This window comes from Lithobates pipiens, unplaced genomic scaffold, assembly GCF_037356315.1.
Source record: "Lithobates pipiens isolate NorthernLeopardFrog02 unplaced genomic scaffold, aLitPip1_a1.2 Scaffold_13, whole genome shotgun sequence".
In the NCBI taxonomy this organism is placed as follows: Eukaryota; Metazoa; Chordata; class Amphibia; order Anura; family Ranidae; genus Lithobates; species Lithobates pipiens.
The window spans coordinates 506,092,015-506,104,209 of record NW_027507718.1 but is presented as its reverse complement, the minus strand read 5'-3'; the positions used below and the strand labels follow the sequence as shown (position 1 = coordinate 506,104,209).

Genomic DNA, 12,195 nt, shown 5'->3' with positions numbered 1-12,195 from the left:
ATCACAGAGCAGGTGCATTTATACAGAGACTTGATTACACACAGGTGGATTCTATTTATCACCATCAGTCATTTAGGACAACATTGGATCATTCAGAGATCCTCGCTGAACTTCTGGAGTGAGTTTGCTGCACTGAAAGTAAAGGGGCCGAATAATTTTGCACGCACCACTTTTCAGTTTTTTATTTGCTAAAAAAGTATAAATTATCCAATAGATTTCGTTCCACTTCACAATTGTGTCGCACTTGTTGGTGATTCTTCACAAAAAATAAAAAATGTATATCTTTATGTTTGAAGCCTGAAATGTGGCAAAAGGTTGAAAATTTCAAGGGGGCCGAATACTTTCGCAAGGCACTGTATGTTTAGGGTCGTTGTCCTGCTGGAAGGTGAAACCACAACCCCAGTCTCAAGTCTTTTGCAGACTCTAATGCTTCTGAGCACTGAGGTCAGTGTGAAACGCACGCGTCACCTCCTGGGTTCGGACACGGTCTTTGTTGGCTGTCATTTGCCATTTCTGGAATAAAATCGTTGGACAGTTCCTGTGGTGTGCAGCCATTCTTTTCTTCCTTTTGATCATCGGTGGCGAGCTGTGGCTTGCACCCAGCGCATTCGGATTGTAGTGACTGCTCACCTGGAGCGGCGTCTTCCTTGTTTGATTGGACACAGACGCAGGACTCGCCCGCACGGGTGAGAGCTTCTCCAACGTGGACACTCGATGCAGGGAGGAGCCAGGAACGCTGAGGGACCCCAGAAGAGGAGGACCGAGGCCACTCTGTGCAAAACGAACTGCACAGTGGAGGTAAGTATGACATGTTTGTTATTTAGAAAAATAAAAAAACAAACAAAGCTTTATAATCCCTTTAGGTCATTTCAGATTTTCAAATATTCAAATTTATGAAGCTTACTGTACATGGGAGGACAAGCTTGTAAGGTTTAATGCAGAAGAAACCAATTGCCCATCTGCCAATTTTCAAATTCCAGCCTTAACCACTTCAGCCCCGGAAGGATTTACCCCCTTCCTGACCAGAGCCTTTTTGCGTTTCCGCACTGCGGTGCTTTAACTGACAATTGCACACCGACGTTGCGCCCAAACAAAATTTACACCCTTTTTTCCCCACAAATAGAGCTTTCTTTTGGTGGTATTTAATCACCTCTGTGGTTTTTATTTTTTGCGCTATAAACAAAAAAAGACCGACAATTTTGAAAAAAAAAAAAAAAAGCAAAATTTTTTACTTTTTGCTATAATAAATATCCCCCAAAAATATAAAACAAATTTCTTTCTCAGTTTAGGCCGATATGTATACTTCTACATTTTTTTTTACTACCAAAAATATCGCAATAAGCATATATTTGATTGGTTTGTGCAAAAGTTATAGCGTCTACAAAATAGGGGCTTTATGGCATTTTTATTATAATTATTTTTTTTTTTATTAGTAATGGCGGCGATCTGCGATTTTTATCGTGACTGCGGCATTATGGCAGACACATCGGACACCATTGTCATTTATACAGAGATCAGTGCTATAAAAATGTTAAACGCTAGGGGGCGATCAAGAGGTTAAGCGTGTCCTAGGGAGTGGTTCTAACTGTGGGGGGGGGGGGGGGGGATTGTCTCACTATAACATGACAGAGAGCAGTAGATCCCTGTCATGTAACTAGGCAGAACAGGGAAATGCCTTGTTTACATCTCCCCGTTCTGCCGCTCCGTGACAGAGTCCGCGGGGCCCGCGGGCATGGTCACTGAGTACACACACGCGCCCACAATGCCGCACTGTAAAGGGGATGTACCTATACGCCCATTTGCCCAGTCATGCCATTGTGCCGACGTACATCATCTTGCGCTGGTTGGCATGTGGTTAAAGTGATTGTAAATCAGTTTTCTTTTTTTTTTTTAAACAACAAACACATCATACCTCCACTGTGCAATTCGTTTTGCACAGAGCGGCCCCGATCATCATCTTCTGGGGTGCCCCGGTGGCGCTCGCGGCTCCTCCCCACATCGGGAAACCCCCTAGGAGAAGCCCTCTTCCGAGGGGGTTACCTTGCAGGAGATCTCCCGAGTCCAGCATTTGCGTGCATAGACACAGAATGCCGGACTCGGCCCCACCCCCTGGCGCCCACGTCATTGGATTTGATTGACAGCAGCAGGAGCCAATGGCTACGCTGCTATCATTCTATCGAATCAAGAGACGAGAACACCGGGCAGAGAGGAAGAGCACATCTCCTCTGAGAAAACGAAGGGCTCAGGTGAGTAAAACAGGGGGGCTGGTTAGTGTCAGAAGTTTTTTCACCTTAATGCATAGGGTGAGGGTTTACAACCTCTTTAAGTTCCACTTTAACCCATAGTAAGCCAGCACATTTTAGAAAATGCTTTCCTGAAGCTTTGAAACAGAACTGAATTTAAAATTTTTGGTCCACCTTAAAATATAACTAAAGAAAAAATGTAGGAGGGTGTTTAGAACCTCTGCCAGGTTATAATTGTTGTGTCCCCATCAAGTTAGGTTCACACATGTCCGGTGCGAATTTCCCTTCCGTTTCTCACAGTGTATTTCCTAAGCAGTGGTTCAGATGCAAATTTTTTGGAGTCGGCAGCCACTGGCATCTTTAACACTAGCTGGTTAAGGAGCGGGCTACGAAGCCGGCCATCCCGTCCATAACAATGGATGGCTCATTAGCATAGGAAGGGGGGGGGGGGCCTTCCAGACTTTGATAAGCCTCCTGCCCGCAGATCCCTTCATCCACTGGCCAGGGTTGTGGGACAGCGGCCCTTGTCCCCATCAACACGAGGACGAGGTGCTTTGGGGCAGATGTTAGAGCCCCCCCCCCCATGCCCTGAAGCACGCAGGGCATGCAGCATGATATGGTTTGGGGGGGGGGGAGGATTGGGAGCACGCTCACCCCCCCCCCCCCCACCGGCCTGCCAGGCTGCATGCTCGGATAAGGGTCTGGTATGGATATGGGGGGGTTCCCCTTAAAATCCGTACCAGACCTGAAAGGGCCCGATTGGGGGGGTGGTTATAACCCTCCCTTACTCTTTAAAAAACTGAAAAAAAATGTTGCCTTTAGTTCTACTTTAATATAATTATAGTGGTTGTTGCTAAAGGGAACTTTGCAAATAAATATTAGTACTACTAAGAATGGGCACCCGAAGACACCTAAGCCTTGCACCTTGGCAAAAAAGGTGCAAAAATGATATAAAAAATTAAAGTGATAACAATGGAGGTGGTGACAGGTTCCCATTAAAATAATCAGCAAGGATGCCGTGCATTCCATGTTAATGATTGTAGAGTATGGGCGATGATCCTACCACTGGGGTGGCTACCACAGACATTTAGTTCTTGGTGCTTTACATGGAGACTGTATACCCAGCACAGCAGTCAGTACCAGTCTATCATAATTGGCTCTGCCAGAGCACGGATCAGAACATCAAAGGTAATGTCTGATCTGTCATTAGAATAATATCGCAGTATTCCGATTTCCATTCACTTACCAGCCTGGGTACATCAAATATCGCGTTCTTAACATTTGAGGGCTTGAAAAGCTGCTTTCAGAAAGGACCAGCTCAATATCCTCGTTTCTGCAGAGGAAAGAAAAGACAGAAAGAGTCATTTTTTTTTTTTTTTAAATATGTTTATTAAGGTTTTCACAACAAACAGCACATATAACGACAGTGCTCACAGTGTACAAAAGCAGTTCCATAACACAGAGAAATGCAATGCAACATAACATATCAGCAGTTTACAGTAAAAAGCAAAAAGGGTGCTCCAATGGCGACCCCCAGATCACCTTCCAGTACAATAATCTCCCATCTGGTTCCATGAAGGCAAAAGAAAAGAAAAAGAAAAACAAAAGACGGTTCCCCTCGAAGAGGGGAGGGGAGCACATATAAGGCATAACAGAACAAATATACCAACTCCTCCCCGCAATCACATCCACCGTCCCCAGCTAAGCAGTTTCGGGGTCAGCTACCCAAGCATGCCAGACCTTATCGTATTTCTTTGGACATCCCCGATGGAGGTAAGTATCTTTGTAAAGGGGAAGACTGTTATTCACCAGGCGCTTCCATTGCATCAGGGATGGGGGATCTGCCTTCCTCCAGTGCATAGCAATATTCTTACGAGCATAAAAGAGCAGAAGACCAGTCATCGTGCGTTTGGCGGTGGACTGCACCACGGGCTCTATAAGACCCAATAGGCAGACCTCCATGGCCAAAGGCACCGTAGTCATGGTGACCTTTCCAATCAGATGTAACACCGACTCCCAGTACTGCTGGACCCGAGGGCACTGCCAAAAAATATGCGAAAAGTCCCCAGGAGAGGCCCCACATCGCCAACAGTCCGGAGAGTGCGCAGGGTTCATTTTATGAAGTCTGTACGGGGTGTGGTAGGCCCGGTGCACAATTTTAAATTGCACAAGACGGTCCCTAATAGAGACCAGGGAGTTGAAAGGAAGGTCCCAGACATCATCCCAGTCATCCGTGTCAAGTGAGGGGATGTTAGTCCGCCACCTGTCCCAAAGTTTGTCAAGAGCCGGCAGCGACACAGTTATGAGATGGGAGTATAAAACTGAAGTAGGTTTCCTGTCGCAGTCGGCCCTAAGTGTGCATTCCAGTTTCGATTGTGTCAGATGGCAGGAGGAATTCGGGAATTGCGCTGTGAACGCGTGGACTAGTTGAAGGTATCGAAACAGGTAGTGACCAGGCACGTTGTATCTGGAGATTAGGGTGGTAAGGGGGAGTAAAGAGCCCTGCTCCACGACATGCGACATAAGCCTAATCCCGTGCCTAGTCCATGCGCATGGGTCAGGGATCTGGTAGAGGTGAGACAAGCCAGGATTCAGCCACAATGGGGCATTTGGAGACACATCAGAACGTGCACGCCTCTCCAGGGCCAATCCTGCCCGCCATGCTCGCAGAGTCGCGACCATGGAGGGAGTCAAAGAATAAGGAGCCCGAGGGCCTCGGTAAACCAGAAGCCGGAGGGCCTCCAGCGAACCCAGAACCGAGGCCTCCAGAACAGTGGAGGAGTTCGTTTGGTCCGGCTGCAACCACCAGGCAACCGTGACCAGCTGCGCGGACAGGTAGTATTTGTAACAGTCTGGAAAAGCCATGCCCCCCTGTGTCCGTGGTCGCATCAAAGTCGTCAAGCGGTACCTGGGTGGCGAGGAGCCCCAAATAAAGGAGGAAAAAATCTGGTTCAGTTTTTTGAAAAAGGACTTAGGCAACCACTGCGGGGAGTGGCGAAACAGCTAAGTAAGTCTGGGGATGACCTTCATTTTAAGAAGATTTATACGCCCCCAGAGCGACAATGGCAGGTTACTCCATGATTTGAGCTTGGCCTGGATATCTAAAAAAAACGGGGTAAGATTAAGCGTGAGGTAATCCGACGCCGAGTGAGAAACCTGAACCCCCAGATATTTAAATGAGTCAACCCAAACAAGGGGGTTGTCCGAGAGCGAAGTGGCCCTTGCCCCCTGATCAATCGGAAACAGAAGAGATTTGGACCAGTTCACCCTGAGACCAGTGACCTCCGCATAAGTATCCAGCACATCTAACACTCCCCTCAGTGCAGGACCAGCATCATTAAGAAAGAGCAGCATGTCGTCTGCGTACAAGGCCACCCTCTCCTCCAGCAGCCCAATACGCAGACCCGACACCCGGGGCGAGACACGCAGTGCCTCAGCCACAGGCTCGATCGCAAGGGCAAACAGAGCCGGAGAGAGAGGGCAGCCCTGCCTGGTCCCCCCTAAAAATCCTGAAGGGGGCGGAGAGGGCTCCCCCCAACTGGACCGAAGAAGTCGGGCTCCTATAAATCACCTGAAGCCAATTAATAAACAACAAAGAGAAGCCCATTTTCCGCAGGGTACCCCATAAAAAAGGCCATTCCACCGTGTCGAAGGCCTTCTCGACATCAAGGGAGGCCACCACCCTGGTTCCCACATTTAAGTGGCGTGCGTGAATGTTAGTAAAGAGTCCCCTGAGGTTGATGTCCGTAGACCTACGGGGCATGAAACCGGTTTGGTCAGAGTCTATCACCGAGGGGAGCATGGGATAAAGTCTACGGGCCAAGAGCTTGGTCAATATTTTAAAGTCCGAGTTCAATAAGGCTATGGGCCTATAGGAAGCACAGGAGGTGGGGTCCTTGGGGGCCTTGTGAATCAATGTTAAATGAGCATGATACATGGAAGCAGGCAATGCACCAGCAGTCAGACCGGTAGTATAAAGCTGAGCTAGTAAGGGCGCTAGAAAAGTCCCGTGGGTCTTGTAAAAGGCCATCGGGAGTCCATCCGGCCCCGGAGCCTTACCCGGGGGAAAAGAACTAATGACCCCCAGGACCTCCAGCGCCGTAAAAGGTCGGACCAGAGTCTCCCTCTCCGAGTCCGAGAGCCATCCCAGCGCCAGCTGGTCCAACAAAACATGGAGTGACTCAGGTCGAAAGTCGGTAGGGAGACCTGAGGAGTACAGCTTTTCATAAAAAACGCGGAAAGTCCGCAGTATATCCGAGGGGGAGGTCACGGTGTCACCCTCCGGAGTCTGTAAGGCAGACACCAGAGTGAGGGGTTGGTCATGCTGAGCCATCATCGCCAGCAGACGTCCGTTCCTATCGCCTTGTTCAAATACCTGCTGCTTCCCCTTATACATGTCAAGTCTGGTAACCTCCGTCAGGTGTAGCTGCAAGTCCCTCTGAGCAGCCATTAGTAAGTCAAAATTGGCAGGGCCAGGGTCCGCTGTGTATGTGGCATTACAATTATCAACGGCTTGTTGTAGTGAGATAGTCGTACACGTCTGTTTTTTCCTAATATCAGCAATACAGGAGATATATTGGCCCCTGGTATATGCTTTGAAAGCATCCCAAACATTTGCAGGGGAAGAGGATCCCACATTCACCTCCCAAAATTCGGTCAGCTGATCCGACAATCTGTCGAACAGGTCAGGGTGCGAAACCCAGTGTTCACCCAGCCGCCAAAGTGCCGCGTTACGGGAGGCCGGGGAGCGGAGCACCACCGACAGCGGGCAATGGTCAGACAATCCACTAGGGAGATATGACGCCTCCAACACGTCCGCTAACAGTGCGGGGTTGGAGAAAGCCAAGTCAATCCGGGATGCCGTCTTGTAAGACGCTGAAAAACAAGAATAAGCCCGCTTGTCAGGGTGCTTCCACCTCCAGATCTCCTCCAGACCAACCGCCCGAGCCCACCCAGAGAGCTCCAAACACTGCCTCTTAGCAGGCAAAGGCCTGTCCAGGTCCGGAGACAGGGTGGCATTGAAGTCCCCCATCACCAGCACCCGCCCAGGACAGAAAGGCGAAATTTTGTCCAAAACATCATACAGTAATGCGGATGAGAAAGGGGGGGGAATATAGAGATTCACAACAATGTATCTTTGAGAATATAGGGTAAACACTAAAATCACAAACTTCCCCAGAGGGTCCGTGCGGACCTCTTCAATGATACATGGAAAATTACTGTGAATAAGGATTGACACCCCCCTGGCGTAAGTGGAGTAAGTGGCATGTACACCCCGTTGTATCCAGGGTTTCTTAAGAGTAAGTACCTTGCTGCCCAAAAGGTGAGTTTCCTGAAGGAGGATAAGCTGGGGGGAGTGGGTTTTCAAATATTGGAAGAGCAGAGCTCTCTTAAATTTAGAGTTTAGGCCTCTAACATTCCAGGAGAGGACAGTGAAAGAATCCGAGACCTGGTTAGCCATCAGGTATATAAAGGAAGGGGGAGCAGGAGTATTGGGGGAGGCCCATCCAGGGGCCAGAAAGAGTCATTTTAGGATACTTGGCACCTAAATATAACTTTTTAAATTTTGGACAACTAATGCAAGAAACAGTGGGAGTAAAGTGATCAGCGCCCTCTATTGTCAATCTAAGTGAGCTTTAATGAGCAGGAAACGCGTGACGGGGTGCAGAGGGCATCTGTACCATAATGAGCATTAAAAACAAACAGTCTAAAATGATACACTAAATTCTAAATATCAAAGCAAAGTTTTAAGTTAACACTTTCAGCATTCATTGCATCGGGGACACCCGAATCGCAATGCATCGATGCAGCGATTAATTTCAGCACCCTTAATATACACACACCAACATGACCAACCATCACAACCAGTCAAGGCAAGTACTCCATTAAACACTTCAACACCAGGCCAATTTGGATATATGTAAAAAAAACTATTTTTTTTGCTAGAAAATTACTTAGAACTCTCAAACATATATATATATATATATATATATATATAATTTTTAGCAGAGGCCCTAGAGAATTAAATGGTGGATGTTGCAAATTCTTTGCGTCACACAATATTTAACGCAGAGTTTAAAAAAAATAATTCTATCAACTTTATTGCAAGGAATGAACAACATCCTTTGTGATAGCATGGGCCATGACAGGAACTCTTCCCTGAGACATCTTGGGTCTATTAGACCCCAGACCTCTCCTCTGTGCTTAAAAACATCTGATCAATTTGATCAGATTCTTTAAGAGGCTGATAAAGGGCCTGGACTGAAACCAGAACTGACAAAATCCTCAATGCATCTGGTTTCTTAGACCGCTGGACTCCAAACTGCGACTTGGGACCTGGGGGCCAGATGTGGCCCTTTCCCTACATTTATCCAGACCTTGGGGCAATTTTCTTTGCACTGACACCAACAATAGAGCATAATTTCTGTTATTGACATCAATAACAGGGCACTATTTCTCCCATTGTCACCAATGATTGGGCACTACTCCCCCCCTAATACCAAAGGTGCACTGTTTACTCCCTTATTATTCCAGCACATCCCACAGATGCTCAATTGTATAGCGATCTAGAGAATTTGGAGGCCTGGTCAACACCTCAAACTCGTGTTCCTCCAACCACTCTTGAATTCACCAGACCAGGCCACCTTCCTTCCATTGCTCTGTGGTCCAGTTCTGTTGCTCACATGCCCATTGTAGGTACCTTTGGCTGTGGACACGGGTCAGCACGGACACCCTGACCGGTCTGCGGCTACGGAGCCTGATACATAACGAACTACGATGATCTGTGTGTTCTCACACCTTTCTACCAGAATCAACATTAACTTTTTCCTCGATCTGAGCTCCAGTAGCTCTTCTATTGGATTAGGCTACACAGGCCAGCCTTGGCTTCCCATGTGCATCACTGAGCCTTGACTACTCATGGTTCTGTCACTGGTTTTCTTTCTTTGGACTACTATTGGTTGGTCCTGACCACTGCAGACCAGGAACATCCCACAAGAACTGAAAGGGGTTGTAAACCCTGGTGTTTTTTCACCTGAATACATCCTATGCATTCAGGTAAAAAAACACCTGCCAGTGACCAGCCCCCCAGTTTTACTTACCTGAGCCCTAGAACTTCATCCGGCAGGGATGCGCTCTTCCTCTGCCCAGGGTTCTTGGCTCTTGATTGAATAGATTGATAGCCATTGGCTCCCGCTGCTGTCAATCAAATCAATGACACACAGTCATATATTCAGCGGCTATGGACGCCGAATGAAGGACTCGGGAGCGTGCCAGCAAGGTAACCCCCTCGGGAGAGCACTTCTCCTAGGGAGTTATCCAGGGCTGTCTTTAACATTGATTGGGCCCTGGGCAAAAATTCTCATGGGGCCCCCCCCAACGCCAAAGCCCAACCCGCCCTCCCCCCATGCAATTTTGCTCTCCGCCTGCTCTGAGATATACAATAAATAGCAGCTAGACTCAAAATCGGTTTACTGTATCAGATCAGGCATGAATGAAAGGATTCTACACCAAGCCCCAACGTAATGAGAAGATTTACACTGACCACCAATGTAACTGAGACATTTAGCCTGCGTTCACATTTGTGTGTCAGGAACGCGTGCAAAATCTGCAGCTGCCCTTTAGCAGATACACAGTAATGCCATCAATTGTTAATGACACCCTCACACATCTGCTGACATGTGCCTCGGCACCGTGTGGTTTTGAAAAAGGGTTAGGGACCTTCTTCCGCATTTCTAGCACATAGAGCAGCCCATTGAAATGAACGGGCTGCCCCACACGCGACCTACATCTTTATCCACCCTGTCAGTACACCTTTGCATCATAAAACCCTGCTAACCTCTGCACTCCAAACCTCCCCCATCCTCTCCACACCAACCCTCCACCCCCTTTAACTCTACCTGCCTACTCTGCTCATCTTTGTACCCACCTATTCGCTTGCCTTTGCAGAACAGGCAGATGTTAGGCTTAATGACCACAGTTGTAGGCAGGACTTTCAAGCATGCCCCTTTACCTCCCCAGTGGGCAGCATTCAGTATAGGTGATGGTGGATTTGACCTGGGGGGGGCATGATATACATATGAATGGCGCCACTATTTACATGTAAAAACAGGGTCTGCAGTTGAGTCATCTGTACACAACAATAGAGCAGAGCTGGGCAGCATTAGTAGCAGCACTTCACACTGAGATATTCGGACACAGCATGGGACTAAAACTTCAAGGAACAAGGGAATTTAAACCAGGATAGTTGGCAAGTATGTGGCAGCTGCTTTGGGCTCCACAACAATGACAGGGCCCAGGGCAGCTTCCCCTTTTGCCCTGCCTTAAAAACGGCCCTGGAGTTATCTGATGTCGGGAGGGGGCATGAGAGCTGCTGAGGAACCTCAGAAGAGGATGTTTGGAGCCACTCTGTGCAAAACGAGCTTAACAGTGGAGGCAAGTATGAAAGGTTTTTTTTTTTTTTTTTTTAAAGCTTTACAATCACTTGAAGTTTTGAAGTTGCTATGACCCAGTTGTGTAGCAATTACAATTTGGCCCTTGTCACAGTCACTCAAATCCTTACACTTGCCAATTTTTTCTGCTTTCAAGACTCAACTTCATGGACAACATGTTCACTTGTATCCTCACACCCAGTGGTTACCTGTACTTAGAGACTGATGCCCATAAAACGCACACATCTCTCTGCATCCAGGTCGCTCGTCTGTTGTAAGCCACAGGTAATCGCTAGGCATGTGGATTCTTGTGAACGCTGACACTCCTCTCAGTCTGTCATTGCTTTGTACAGGCTGAGCAGCCATCACTGTTTGCATTCACCTACCATCCCAGACGTCCCCTAAACTGCCCATGCCTATTTACTTAGTCAGATACAGCAGTTTATAGAGCTCCCGGGGATCCCTGGATTAGGGGGAGCATTCAGCACTTGTCCTTGACTCCACCACATTCCCAAGCCTTACTACTGATCCATACACAGCCTAAAAGCCCAATAGTGAGACACGAGAGGCAGAAGGGAGCAAATCCTAGTTTATAAACTGAAATTTGTAAGCAGAAGTGAACAAAAAACTAATGACGGCATCCCCTTCAAAAACAACTTCAATAATGGGCACTGAATGACAACTGTGCGGTCCTCATGCAGCACTGTACCCATATGAAATTTTTATAATTTTTTCACACAAATAGAGCTTTCTTTTGGTAGTATTTGGTAGTATTTAATCACCACTGAGTTTTTTATTTGTTGCTAAACAAATTAAAAAATAACAAAAATTTTAGGGGAACAAAAAACCTCTTAGTTTCTATTAGAAAATGATGTAAGTAATTTTTCTCCTTCACAGATGTGTGCTGATGAGGCAGCACCAATAGGTAGCACTGATGGGCAGGCACTGACAGGAATCACTGATGGGCACTGAAAGGCAGCACTGGTTGGCATCACCGGTGGGCACTGATTGGCACTAGAACTGCACGATTCCGGTAAAAATTCGAATTTTTTTTTTTTTGCTTACAATAAAGATCATTATCTTTCCCATAATACAAACAAAATTGGGATAACTTTACTGTTTATTTTTTTCTTAAATTCATTAAAGTTTATTTTTTCCCCAAAAGATTGCATTTGAAAGACCGCTGCGCAAATACAGTGTGACATAAAATATTGCAACAACCACCATTTTATTCCCTGGGGTCTCTGCTAAAAAATATATATATGGTTGGGGTTTCTAAATCATTTTCTAGCAAAAAAATAATGATTTTAACTTGAGACCAAGTGTCAGAAAAAGGTTTAGTGCCGGTTCACACAGACTTGCAACGCGACTCACAGACGTGACCTGCACACGACTTCAGCAGCGACTTGCAAAACGACTTCTGTATAGAAGTCAATGCAAGTCGCCCCAAAAATAGTACAGGAACCTTTTTCTAATTTGGAGCGACTTGAGTCGCTCCTATTAAACGATTCCATACTACATAA

General features: G+C 47.0%; 1 protein-coding gene across 1 annotated transcript in view; it reads right to left on the bottom strand.

Annotated features, from left to right (window-relative positions):
* The window catches only part of DNAAF9 (dynein axonemal assembly factor 9), a 199,675-nt gene that overhangs the window by 37,806 nt on the left and 149,674 nt on the right, over positions 1 to 12,195 (bottom strand). The window contains exon 31 of the mRNA XM_077478035.1: positions 3,490 to 3,576. Within this exon, the coding sequence (XP_077334161.1) occupies positions 3,490 to 3,576 (87 nt within the window). The remainder of the gene's footprint in view (positions 1 to 3,489; positions 3,577 to 12,195) is intronic.